The sequence below is a fragment of the Dermacentor andersoni genome, chromosome 2 (assembly GCF_023375885.2).
Source record: "Dermacentor andersoni chromosome 2, qqDerAnde1_hic_scaffold, whole genome shotgun sequence".
NCBI classification, from domain to species: Eukaryota; Metazoa; Arthropoda; class Arachnida; order Ixodida; family Ixodidae; genus Dermacentor; species Dermacentor andersoni.
Window position 1 is genome coordinate 158,314,588 of NC_092815.1, and position 14,322 is coordinate 158,328,909.

At 39.3% G+C, this 14,322-nt stretch overlaps 1 protein-coding gene across 1 annotated transcript in view; it reads left to right on the plus strand.

Annotated features, from left to right (window-relative positions):
* Positions 1–393: 393 nt before the first annotated feature.
* Positions 394–14,322, plus strand: part of na (sodium leak channel non-selective protein na) — a 74,898-nt gene continuing 60,969 nt past the window's right edge. The window contains exons 1-7 of the mRNA XM_050187376.3: positions 394–556; positions 1,416–1,531; positions 5,663–5,848; positions 6,098–6,181; positions 7,278–7,417; positions 9,058–9,186; positions 11,577–11,722. Coding sequence (XP_050043333.1) covers positions 1,430–1,531; positions 5,663–5,848; positions 6,098–6,181; positions 7,278–7,417; positions 9,058–9,186; positions 11,577–11,722 — 787 coding nt within the window. The 5' untranslated portion in view covers positions 394–556; positions 1,416–1,429. The remainder of the gene's footprint in view (positions 557–1,415; positions 1,532–5,662; positions 5,849–6,097; positions 6,182–7,277; positions 7,418–9,057; positions 9,187–11,576; positions 11,723–14,322) is intronic.

Here is a 14,322-nt window from a genome sequence, read left to right on the forward strand (position 1 = left end):
ATAAAAGCAAATTTGTTGCAACCTTTATACAGCAAACAATAACGCATTCTTAAATTAAAAGTGAAATAATAAATATAAATTATTTATTTCAACCAGAGCTTTCAAACTTCTATTAAAAAAATAACAACAAATTTAAGCGCCCCTTACTGCAGAACCTAAATGTATCGTTAAACAATTATAGTTTCATTTTTCATTGCTAGCTGACGTTACAATAAGCAAAACGCAAATGCCCCCTCAACACGTTATATTCTAAGGCTTGAGGCAAACAAGGGACTATTATTGGGTTAAATAAGCTCTGGGCTATCTGGGCTGCAACGGAGGATGTTTAAGAGAAGAGAGGAGGTTCGGCGTGCGCGCCAGCCCTTTCCCGCGCGCTCCATCCGCGCTTTTCCTCCTCGTCTCTCGCCGCTCTGGGTGCTCCTTCTTCGAAGAAGCGAGGCGCCGTATCCATCCCTCCGTGGAATGATCAGGCCGGCCGGGGAAAATGCGACTGCGAGTCGTCGTCCTCTTCACCTATCCTGATCATTTCTTAATAGGACTGCCACCGACCTTCAAGGTGAGCGCCCCACATGCGATCACGGCGTATCAGATATCTCCTATTTTCGCACCGCGCGTTGAACAAACATCGCACGTCGGCGGCGCGCGCGCGCGATGACAGGTAGCCATGAAATCGATGGCGGCCTCGCTGCCGGCAGCTACGGATCCCCCGCTTTTCGCACGGCGAAACGGCCGTGGGTCGCCAGGTTTTATCACATCTATATGCGCGTTTTACGACTCGTGGTGTATAACGCTGCCTCGGCGGCCTAGGCGTAGCTAGAGATACATTTGAAGCACGAGACGTGCGCCCTGCGCCTTTGCTTCGCCAGATGCTGCGCCTTCTCCCGGTTCCGAAAACGGCACTCGACGTTTGTGTATACAATATCATCTCTGCCATCTCGCCGCTGAGTGAAACGTAAACGAGTGAAAAAATAAACCGTGTCGTGTGTGTGTAAATATAGGCGCGCACTGCGTGGAGGCGTATATAAGCACGCATTTTATTAGTTTCGTTTAAAACACGAGAAAGTTTAGGATTTGAGAGAGTCAGAAAAGTGCCGCGGCGAATGTTGTCTTTCCACGTGCGCGGGGAGCTGATCGCGAGACCGCACGTATCATATACGATACGTGCCCCATAAATGAACTGTAATTAATTTTCATATATATATACCGCTAATTTTGTGTTCAAATATGTTCTCTTTAGGAGATCATTTGTGTGACTGATATTCTGCGAGTGTGTATTTTGCTTCCTTAAATTGTTTAATGATGCTTTCTTTTTCTGATTCACTATATAAAGTATATATATATATTAGGTCGATTGTATTTACTGTTAACTTGATCTTATTGCCGCAGTTTAATTCGGCAAATGGGCCTTTTTGCAGTCTGTACGTGAACAATGCTAGCCAGAAAACAAAGCGTCCGAGGAGAACCAATCCTCGCAGACTATGGACCTGATGAAAGCCTTAATGAAAATGCTGATATCGAGTGGGTTAACAAGGTAAGTATCAGTAACCTCTTTTATGACATGTATATATCAGTCTTCTGCTCACACATAAAAATTGAACTGAGGGGTATGAATAAGAATTTTTAATATCTTCACGTTTTCGCACCAACCAAATGACTCAATAATATAGATCTGCACCTACCCTTTCCCAGAAAAGTTTTGTTTGGGTATAAAAAGCAAGGGTGTTGTGAAAATAAAGTGCGGAATTTGCATGTACCGCCCATTTGGAAAAGTTTGGTTGCATGCACTTGGCATGTACATAAGTGAACAAGTTCAATAGTTGTTATAGAATATATGTGTACACACATTACTAATTTTCAGGGCTCTAATATATATACTAAAGAACATGAACCTGGCCCATAATGGGTACATTTGTCAGCTCTGGGCACTTGTATCAGAAGTGACAGCAAGCTCGGCTATTCATCCTTGCCTCGGCTATTCTTTTAAGAACTATATAAAATTATATAAAGGTTAATCAGTGATCATGTATCCATCTTGCTGTGATAACGTATGGCCATTCTAACAAAATAATCAACAATTATTATAAAAATGCTGAAAGTCAAAAGCTTCTACTGTTGATCGGGAAAAGGTACCTTCAGTTTCTTTTATACTCAGTTCAGCTCCTGTATACATATATAAATTTGTAGTCAGTGAATTATTCATAATCGTTGATATATGCCTACCTTGCTACATGCATCTGGGCGCACTGATTTAGCTGCGTGTTATTATCTCAACTAACTTGAACAAAGTAATTGAAGTCATAGTGCTAGATTCACGCAGACAAGAAAGACGACAGGACGTCTGCATTAGTCCAGCGCTATGACCTCAATTACAGCGATGAACCAACTAGCCCAAAAATCTGCACTCCTCAATTGAATAAACAAATTTAAAAGTCTTCCGCTCCAACAACTAGCCACATATAATTACATTGCACACAAATAAATTCCCTCAGACAAACATTTTGTCAAAATAGTGAAGTTACTTCAAATAACATTTTTCTCTAACGTTATGCAGACCCACTGGCTTGTATATAACAAGTTAGGTCTTCTACATGTAGATCAGTTCATACACAAAATTATATGCAAACCTATCTCTTGAAAAATTCCTGAGAAACGGGTGATGGATTTTACTGAAGTGCTGAAACAAGTGACAATGCTTAGTTTCTTGTACAGCATATGTGCCTACAGTGTTAGACATAAAACTCTCCACTGAAATTTCCGGTTACCTTCACTTATAACTATTGAAGTGGCGTATACTTTCTACGAAATCAGCAAGTGCATGCATAGAGAAAAAAAAAATTAGTTTGCTGTTTACTTAACTGACTCACTCAGGCGAACAGCTTCTCAAAATCGTGAAGTTGCTTCAAAGAAAATGTTACTCTAACATTATGTAGACCCAGTGGATTGTATATATCAAGGAATACCCATGTGTAGATCCATTCATACACAAAATTACGTACAAATCTATGTCTTGGCAAGTGCATAAGAAACGTGGGATGGATTTTACTGCAGAGCTGAAAGAAAGTAAATAATTAGTTAGCTCTTTACTTAACTGGTATAACATATGTGTTGCTTGCTAACATGGCTGTCAAAATTAAAGTGGGTGTTTAAGATAGCACAGTTGCTTTGCTTTTCTCGTTTTGTTCTTTATCTTTATTCACAATTAACCAGTAAGTGGTTGCAGCTTTGTGTGGGCATTCTGCAGTGGTGGTAATCAAAACAAGCAGTTATGTGATTTTTCTTGCTACATTGAAGAAGAGGGTGAGAATAGGCTCTTGAAGTGTTTCTTTATAAAATTATTGCAGTGCTTACTTAATTGGATAGTCTACTTAACGTATGAAGAGCTGTTGTATATGTTGATTTTTAAATGTTAGTTCAACATAAAGACAACAAACATTTTGGAAGGCGTTGTGCATCTTTATACATTGCTTTTACTGCTGGTCTTAACAGGTACTACAGCGTGCAAACATTCCCGATTCATGGGGTTGCTGCTTTGCAAATTAAAAGTAAACCACCTGTATCTCTTACCAATGTATAAAGTTAGTAGATACATAAGCACATATAAGAATTTGAAATGCATAATGACAGTTTCACAGTGCATTCCACCTGTAGCAGTGTGTAGTTATAATGGTTGCCTTTACATATCTGCTAAGTCCTATAGTCAAGGTAACTGGTAGGCCTTTTACATCCTGGGGCCGTATTCTGAAATGATTCACTTCAGTGATACTGTTGCTGAGGCGATAGTATCGTGAAGTGGATGCTTTAGATAGTGAAGTTGTTTAAGTGCCTAGTTGCATGGCAAATCAATGTGTTTGGAGCAAGACATGTCGTGAGAAAGCAGAGCTCCTACATACTTGCTGCATTCCACTATATGCAAGCTACAAGCTTGACAAGCATTACTGTTGTAATGTTTATGGTTTTTGGTATAGTGAGAGAAATGCATGAAAGCTTTGTTTTGAGGTAACTAGAATTAAAGGCAATAAGTACATTTATTTCAAAAGTTTCTTTTGATGGAAGAGAAAAAATTCATTTATGCAGTAGCCCTCTGCAGATATCATTAGTCTTCTTTCGTCTTCTAGATTTCTTGCTTAATAAGCTTCCAACCTTCATCATTAAAAAATGCAGAGCTGTGCATGTTGCAAAATTGATAATTCTTACTGAGCCTCTGCCCTGCTTAGCAAACCAAAGAAATACCTTAGTACTTTTACTGATATGCAATCATTGCAGAGTGATGTTGAAGACTTAAAAATCCAATTCTCATGTTGCCAATGTCTTATTTTGAGAACTATCTTGGTTCCTTGATACACATCACAAAGATATCTCTAAAGAATCAACTACTTCTGCTATGCTAGAAATGTTCTTGAAGTCTCATAGCCTCGTTATTTTTTTCCTCCGTATATACGTGGAGTGTTTTGTATATTTACGATCATATTTGTCTGTTGTTTTTACTACTTATGATTATGATTTTGAAATAGCTGGCCTTATCTGTGGCTTAACTTCCCATATTTCACATTTGATAGATAGATTGATGGTCTCTTGTTGCTGTCAGGCACATTTAATTGTGCCAGTCAGTTAGTTTAGAAACATATTACATATGCATGATGAAAGCGAGAAAAAGCTACTTAGTCTCCCACAACTATAGTTTGCTAATGCGTATTTTTGTCAACATGAAATCAACAGGAAGTGATATCACAGACTGCATATTTGTATAGAAAACAATTAGACTCAAAATCTGTGAACAGAGCAAAGTAATAATTACTTCTTTCCATCTCGCGGGTTTCCACAGTACTATTATGTCAAAGCAAAGTACCCTTACTTTTCCAAATTATAAGTTCTGTGGTTACCTTAAAACGTTTAATACAATGGCAGGTTCTTCTGAGCTACTTTGCTTTGTAGCTATCACAGTGTACAGCCTCGAAAAACACACAGAGCACATAGGAAAGAAACCTCACAGCTGTAACCTGGCTGATTAAGCAAAATTCCCGTACGTTCTCTGTTTGTTCTGGGTCATATGATACAATAGTAATTGATTCAAATAAGTTTGTCTACAGTGACATACAGTTACAACAAATTGATGTTCTGGCTGACCAACATCATTTTATGTGATCTGCAATGTGCGATTTCTCTTTTCATGTGGAACCAGACAGGTCATATGTACCAAGTTGTACACAGTGAAAATGTAGCTAATAAATATAGTAGTCTAATGTAATCTTCCTAACTAGTGATTATTATGCATGCTTTTCTTTTTACTGACAAAATTTGATGATACAGCTTTAGTGGTTCTTATATATTGGCCACTGCACTACCAGTGAGCATTGTAAATCACATAGTTTGTTTGTAATATATAGGGTGTCCCTGCTAACTTTGGCCAAGCTATTCAACGAAAAAAACGATTGCGAAAGCACTTTGAAAGACATGACTTTAAGACTGAATAGTGTACGTCTTATAGCTGTATTGTGCACCGTTTTTTGTTAATCTTCTTTCTCATTGAACAGCTTCGCTAAAGTTAGCTGGGACACCCTGTATATATGTCTGTGATTAAAACTACATTAAGCAGAATATGCAAAAGCTGTTTGTTCACTTTTCCCAGCTGTCTGTGCATGTCAGCTGTGCTTGCTTTATGCAGGTATGGGTGCGACGAGTACTGCGTATGTGTGCGCTTCTGTCCTTGGTTTCTGTCAGCCTCAACACCACACGAACATTTGAGAAGCACCCACCCCTTGTGTACGTCACCTTCTGCTGGGACATCTTTGCCACTCTGCTGTTCACAGCAGAGATGATTGCCAAGATGCACATCCGTGGGCTCATCACGGTATGTGAACAGTTCACATATGTTTGATATCTCAACAATTTCTGTGTGAATTCAGGAACTCAAGCCTGGTAGATATGCCTTACAAAAGTTGTGGAATATATAGCTGGATTCATTAAATGCCCAATGACATAATTTCCTTTCATCACAGTATCTTGCCATTGCTGCCTACTCTGCATTTTCTTAGCCCACAGTCACAAAACTGCTGTCTTTCTGATTTTTTATATATACCTTTGTTTTCTGATTTTTCAGGGAGAGTCACCCTACCTGAAAGATCGGTGGTGTCAATTTGATGCCACAATGGTATTTTTTCTTTGGATATCAGTTATTCTTCAGGTAAGTTTCATGACAGTGATTCTGTGCTTTACCACGTCTATAACTTTATAGGAAGGTAGAGTTAATTCAAAACAAGATATTCTGCTTGTAGTATTTAGTCTTACGTCACTGCTGTCCAGTTATATATTCACAATACCAAACTGAAAATGTTGTATATAGGTATCTTTACATATTGATCGACTGACCTCAAAATTGTCCCACAAAAATCTTTATAGACCCTATTCACAAGCTAGCTCGCTCACTGTAAACAAATGGCACTTGCGCCGAGTTTTGCCATATGTTGTTTCAAGACCTGCTGCATTGCCTCCACAACAGTTTGATTCACGGTTGTTGTGGGCACATTCCGAAAGGTATGGAATGCAAAAACACTCCTGTAATTAGATTTAGGTGCCCACTAAAGAAAACCAGATGGTTGAAATTAGTAATCCCTCTTAACCCACTGTGTATATTCAGAATGTTATACGCCACGTTTTCTTAAAAACTGTTCAAATGTATACACACTTGAGTAAGGTTGCTTCTTAGTTGGTGGATTGACAATTGTAGCATTCACACATAAATTTTTGTACTAAAGGCTGATCAGCTCACAACATTTTGTGTTCACAGTGGTGAAGCATTCAAAAAAGATGTACCACTCGTTAATGACATTCGGTTAACTCTGGTTTACTGTAGCTGCTATTGTCCCAGATTTTCTTTGTCCTTGTATCTTTTTGCCACAATCTTGGTATAACAGATCAAACTGTCATCTAACTCAAACCAAAGTGTTGCTATGGGAGCACAACTTAATTATTAATTATTACATGCAATATACCATGATATGTGGTATGGTTGGAAGGGGACTGTACTGTATGTTGTTCCTTCTGTTATTTTTAGGATTATGGCCATTGTATTATGTTTCAAATCATTCCGTAAGCCAATATATTTGTAGCCCTTGTATGTAACAGATCTTATAAACTTCATGCATCTAGCATCTACTGTTTCTTTAATCAACACTTAACATTGTGTAGCTTTTGTACATGTTTCAGCATAATTAAGGCATGGGGTATCTTGCAGAGATGAATATTGAAAGGTAACACTTGTCTTTGGCTTCATCTGGTAGGTTTTCGAAATCACGGAAGTGGTTCCCAAGTTCTCCTACCTGTCTATCCTGCGAGCTCCTCGACCCCTTATCATGATCCGGTTTATTCGAGTCTTCCTCAAGTTCTCAATGCCAAAGTCCAGAATCAACCAAATTTTCAAGTGAGTGCAACATGTTCCTTTGGCGCTAGTTGTTATGTCTGCGTCTTAATGATGATAGCCATTATGCAGATTGTTCACAAGCACTCATGTTCCTGGGGTTGTCATCAGAATTGACTTTAGCATGTTAAAGAAAGGGAATGAACAGTTCAGAAGAATAGACTGTTGGGCCAGTCTGTGCATCATGTACTGTCGTTGAGTGGAGATACTGGTTGGAAGAAACGAAGTTGACCGGACGGACACTCTCTTACAACTCAAAAAGAGTTGTAAGAGAGCGTCTGTCCTGTCCACTTTGTTTCTTCTCGCCAGTATTTACACTCTGTGACACTACGGAATGAGCAGTATCTGCACATCATTAAATGGTGTCAACATATTGTAAATGACATACATGCATGGTGAAGCGGCTTGTGTAAATGCATTTACTGCAAAAATGCATGGGTTCCCCTCAGCTGCCATCAGTAAATGTTGTTTACTCTCAAAATTAAAGATTTCTTTAGATGAATTTATTTCTGACAGAAGTGATTTATAACAAGGTATAACAACTGAAACACTATGCTGATAATTTATAGAGCTAGTCGGTCTTTATACCTGACTGATGGTTGCATCACACAGGTTATAAAGAATAACATGAATGAAAGGTGGCACCAGACACAAGAATACACCTTGTTTTCGTGTCTCTTTCTGTCTCTTATCAGAGTTATTTTGTTGTAACCTGTGTAGTGCAACCACAGTATGGGCGTTAGAAAGATGTCTACGTTCACAAGTGTGTTCATGCACCAGTTGCACACAGGCTTGTTTATTTCAAAAATGTAAACTGCATACATCAACATCTAGCACTCTAATATGCATGCTGCAATATGCTAGACTTGACACTTCTGAGCTGAAGTATCTGTCCAGGCAACTCTCTAGCAGAAAAAAGATAGAAGAAAATGTTTCTGTCTTGTTTGAAAATACATGCAGAAGCTAATGAAAATTTTAGAAGCAGAAAAGTGACAAGACCTCAAGCATGCAGCCAGAAATTGAGGGGTGCACTCAGCACTCGAGTGTAAGCTAAACACACAGGGCTCAAGCAGGTTGTTTTTTTCATAGTGATATTGTTCTGAGCACTTCTGCGAGCAGCTGAATGTTTGTTTGCATGGTACTAGCGAGATTTCATTAGGTAATAATCTCTCACAGCGACAATAATCAAAGGAATATGTTTTGCACATGACACAAAAACAGAAAGCCACCAGGCAAGTTGATGAGCTTACATGTGAGAACAGTTCAGAAACTTAAGGGGTACAGGAGCGGCACACTACTTTGCATTCCTTTTACTGTGCCCTTTTTGTTTTCGTGCAGTTCTATAAATGTGTATGCAGGACACATGTGGGCAGCTGGCGTTTTGTTAAATTGCCCACATCTATACTTTTAGACGGTAATGAAATTCTTCTGGATCAGCTTTCTTTTTTTGCTTATGTGTGTGGATATTGTAAGCAGCAAATGTTTTAAATTAATCACTGATTGTAAACATAATTTTCCTTAGTCATTTCATGAAACCCGGAGAATGAGCCCTAAAAAAGTGAACTCACAAATCGCAGCTAATCTGGCGCAGAAATACCATATTGCTAATCGAGCTTGCTTGTCCTTGTTCTTATGCTCTGCAGGCGATCAAGCCAGCAGATATACAATGTGACGTTGTTCTTCCTGTTCTTCATGTCTCTGTATGGTCTGCTGGGAGTACAGTTTTTTGGCGAGATGAGCAGCCACTGTGTTAGAAATGGAACGATTGCAGAGTGAGTCCATTGACTGTTTTCAAGGTGCACCCTGCTATAATGCGAGGCACTCAGTTTTTGCACTCCGGCAACATTAGTCTCAGGGTGATGTCATTTGTATGGTAATAACATCTAAGAATTGCCACCCTATTGGTGATGAAGAGTAGTAGAATTAGGACTGCACTAAAGCCAACGCTTTGACAAGCGTTAAGATGCAGGATTCTCATTCTAACAATTAGTGGCAGCGGTGGCATACGAACCAACACCTTCAAAGGCACCGTTTTGAGGCACGTGCCAGTCTCTTCGGAGGTGTGCATTTATATTCCACCACTGCCAACAACTGTCAGAAAGAGAATCTGGTGTAGGTACGGTAATTGCTTGCAAACTGCAAACAGCAACTGCGAAAGCTGTTGTTGTCCTGACAAATAAAATTCTCATTGTCGATAATCCTTGGCTCCAGAACCATTTCTTGTTCTACCATTGTTCATCATTTCAAGCCTCCATCTTTCTGTGGACCCCTCTTTTATTCGGGATTTTCAGCCTATAGATGGTAACTCTTTGAAGCATGGTGATCACAGCAGATGACTATTATTTCACTAGTTTTCCTCCGTCTTCGTGATAGTTATTCCCCTTCCTTGTCATCACAATCTCCACAATTTTCCAACCCTATACCGTTTACTCCAGGGCAGTGGTAACTCTATGGCTCTGCAGTGGCAAGGGGGGGCAAAACCTGTTTCTGCTAGCTCAACAGCAGCACAATGACGCATCAAATTTGTGTGACTGCATCAAATTTTGTTAGTCCTTGTAGAAGTATTTTACTTTTAATTCAGTAGCATTTTCCTATTGTCTCTTATCTCCTCTGTATTTTTTGTGTTGTTGTTGTGGAATAAACGAGATTTTTTTAATATAAACGTCTGTGCTTGAAAGGTTAAAGTAAATATATGCTGACAAACCTATACAGGCACAAGTTATGGCCTTCTTAAAAGATACTATGTTGGCTTCCCTTCTAAACTGTTTTTGATATGCTGCATGAGTATGAGTGTGGTTAATTGATAACCTGGCTTCTGTGCACAACAAAAAAAAAAGAACATAACAGAAGAAATTTAACTTGTGTGAGGCGTCTTCAGAAGTTTGTTGCAACCAGGCCTAGAATAATACCGCATTCACATATCTCCCCATTTATGGCATGAAAGGAAGGCTGCTCTCTTTACCACGCATGAATTCACTGTGGCACAACATAGGTAGGGAGCTTGAAACAGTGTATTAAAGCATCTTTAGAACTGCAACTAATTTCAAGAGTGTTCAGTGGCAGTGACAGTTATGTTGATCATAGGTTCATTCTTAAGTTTATAAACTACAAAGGCTCTGTGAAGTACACCTTATTGTAGGGCTACAAGATTAATACTGACCACATAAAATTTTCTAATGTGTATTGAAAGCCTGATTGACAAACATTTTTGCACTCCACCTACGTTGGAATGTGACCACCATTGCTAGAAACCAAACCCATGGCATTGTGCTCAACAGTATATGTGGAATTGAATCTAACATAGTTTGAGCATGCTGCCAACCAGTATCGGTGCATCAATTGTTATCATGGCCATAACAAATGCAAAATTAATTAGTTAAACTATCGTGTTTATGTACCAAATGACGATCTGATTATGAGGCATGCCACTGGGGGGACTCCAGATTAATTTTGACTACTTAAGAGTTCTTTAACAGGCACCTGAATATAAATACGTGAGCATTCTTGCACTTCACCTCATCAAAATGCAGCTGTGCGGCCGGGACTGAACCTGCATTCGCAAAATTAGCAGTTCAGTGCCATAGCCACAAAGCTACCACAGTGAGGGAAAGGAATGCGTCCACTGTTACCATGGCTGAAACGAGTACCATGGGGCACCTACTGATGACATTTGATAACTGGTTGAGCGTAACGCCCCGAATCAGCACAGGGCCTATGAGAGGCATAATATTGAAGGGCTTTGAATTAAATTTGACCACCTGGTGATGTTGAACGTGCACATGGAGCTTGGTAGATTAGTATTTTATGATTCCATCCTCGTCAAAACGTGGCTGCTGCAGCCAATAGAACCAAATCTGTGGCTTGGGTACCTGCTGTCACCTTTAGTTCCATGGAATACATTTTGCCTAAAATCACAGTGCAGTCATCGCGAAATGCGAAATGGATGCCCCTATACTAGACAACAGAACACTGGAAACTCGTCGGAAATATTTTTCATGTCGTTGCCACTCTGGCCTCTGAGCCAGTGTGGAAGAGAATTATATTCATTGTCACAAGCCTAGTTGTCAGAGGATTTTCAGCCCACTGCTTACACTGTGCCTTGATGCATAAGACTCCATAGCCAAGAATTGCCTGTGCCCTAAGAGTTCCTTTATTTTTGCAGAAGGGTCACACTGAACGACCTTGCAGTGCCAGATGCCTACTGTTCAATGGACAAAGAGTCCGGGTATGAATGTCCTCAGGGAATGGTGTGTATGGATCTGAATCTTCCAAAGAGCATTTCTGGGTTCAATGGCTTCGACGATTTCGGTAGGTTCCCTCTTTTTCTTTCACCTATTGCTGAGTATAGTGCTCGGTTTATTCTTGTCCTGTGTGTTTGTTTAAGTTAGTTAGATGCTCCTGCAAAGTTTCAGGAATCATTATTATGTGAAGATTTTTGCCACCTGTTTTGTTAATGTGTGTGTGTAAGCTAAAATGTAAGAAAATGTGATTAGGAATTACGAAATGCATCAATGTGATGTATTGAGGGCCTCATATTTAAAATATGTGGCTCTCTATGTGCAGTTATGCATCATATGCAAGCACATAAAAGTGCAGTATAATTGTGATGATGACGATGATTATGATGCATCGAAGTAGGCAGCTGATGCTCATTTATAAACAGCAGGCACCAAAATTAATTAATCAATTAACTTATATTCTGAGGTGATTTCAAAGTGAGTACAAATATTATGATTTCACGGTTACTGCTAATTACTGTGTTTTGCTACCATTCCATAATTCACATTCACCTCTGGAAGTACTTATTGGCACTAAATGCTCTGAAGAGGAAATATGATTCTATGGTTATATGAGAGGTGTCAAGGAACTGCTATTGGTATGAGTTCATCAAGTCTAACAAATATATGTGTAATTGGCATGAAAACAACTTATTGATATGTCGAGTTGAGGTTGTACCTTATCACACTGTAGGCATTGTGCGTGGTCTAACTGTGTTAAAGCTGCTTTTCAGTGTAGATCGCAGAGAGGGAGTAAGTCTGCAGGCCGTGAAATGTTTTAAGATTACGATAACAATAAATACCTTTTACAATATTTATCCTCTGTCATTTTCTCTGCTTAGTGCTGCATCATCTTGAATGTGTAGGAAGTAGTCACCGTGTTCAGATTTCCAAGAAGATATAATCAGTGGTCCTGAAATTAAAAATAGTCTGCCTTTCTTGACGAGAAATGTCACTTATTTTGACTCTGAAATGTTTATTGACAAACTCCAACAGCAGTAACATGCACATGCATGTATTCTTTGCAAGTGATATACAGAGCAATTGTATGCTGTCCATACATATTCACGCAAGCTATTGCCAGTCACTCTGCACCATAAAAAAGTGGCAGCCTGTTTGTGTGTGTTATTCAAGCCACATCCTTAATGTAATACCCTACATTGGTCTCCAGGAAAGTAAAAGTGAAGTAAAAGTAAAGTTAAATTCAAGTCCGATTGCCCCATAAACTGCGTCTCTCACATTGTGATTGCAAATGCTGTCTCTGAAGTCAAGTGCAGTAAGCTGTGCTTATGCTAGCAAAAGAAACAGCATAATGCAAATACAAAAGGCATCGCATATCACACTTGTAAAGAATATCCCAGCCAGCAAGTTTCAAGGAGTTTCTTATAGAAGCCCTACTGAGGAACCGAATAGTATAGTCTACATGACACCTTCGAAAAAGATAAATCCTTACACCTTTGAGCACGTGCTGGTGGGCAAGTTGGTTATGCATGATTACAACGAAGGCGCCAAATAACACAACGGACGAAGGAAGGAGACACGAGACAACCACGTAGGCGCTATGTGGTCGCCTACGTGGTTGTCTCGTGTCTCCTTCCTTCGTCCGTTGTTTTATTTGGCGCCTTCGTTGTAATTACACCTTTACTTAAACCAATGACCAGGCTTTAAGGCCATTCGGCATGGACTTCACAACATCAATCTCCACAGAACCAATTGGCATGGTTGATAGATCCCGGAACTAAAGGAGAAAGAGCCGTGACACTCTTGTTATTTGGCAGTGCCAATGACAGAGTTCTACAGGTTTTCCTGCTCACTTTAATCCTAGGGCCAGCTGAAATAATCTGTGTGCCAGGCTATTTAATCAAAGTGCTAAACATTTAATCCTTAGATCAACGAATTTATTCTCAGCACCAGCATAAATAGGATGCGCACCAGTGAATTTAATCCAAGTGCCACTGTGTTTAATCCAAGCGCCAGCAACTTTAATCTAAGTGCCTGCCAATTTAATACAGGCACTAAAAACAAGATTGCAAAATAAAAAGGCTGAAACATTGAAATTCATTTACTGGAAGATGACAGCACTCATTTTTGTAGTCGTTGCTAACATTTATCAAATGAATGAATGTGGTATTTTTCTGTAGGCCTAGAAACAGGCACTTATGTACTTTAGTAAAAAACAATATTCACGAAAATTGGATAGCGCGATTAATCTCTTGCTTGTAGTTCGGATAGTCAATGTGCAGTTATAAAAAAAAAGACAATGCTAAGTTTGTTGGGTAAACAGTTTTATGCATAAAGGTTTTTGCTTACCTTTTGAGCAGCATGTGAATGGAAAGGCAGGTTTTTTTATCATTGCTTTCTATTTAATGCAAAGTAAAAAAAACGAAAACTTTTAGTTAGTAGTTTTAAATTATTCTTCGTCTATTTGAAGCGTGAACAAATTTTGTTTTTAAGGTACCATTGATACTGTCTTGCTTTCCCAGCCCAGCAGGCGAATTTCGACAGGTCCATGAGAAAGTAGCCCGAAGGCCATTTGCTAGCAGATGACAATAAATTTCTGCCAGAACGCAATCAGTCACATACATGATTAGCAGAAATTGTGTTACTGCTACGAATAATTAAACTTACGAG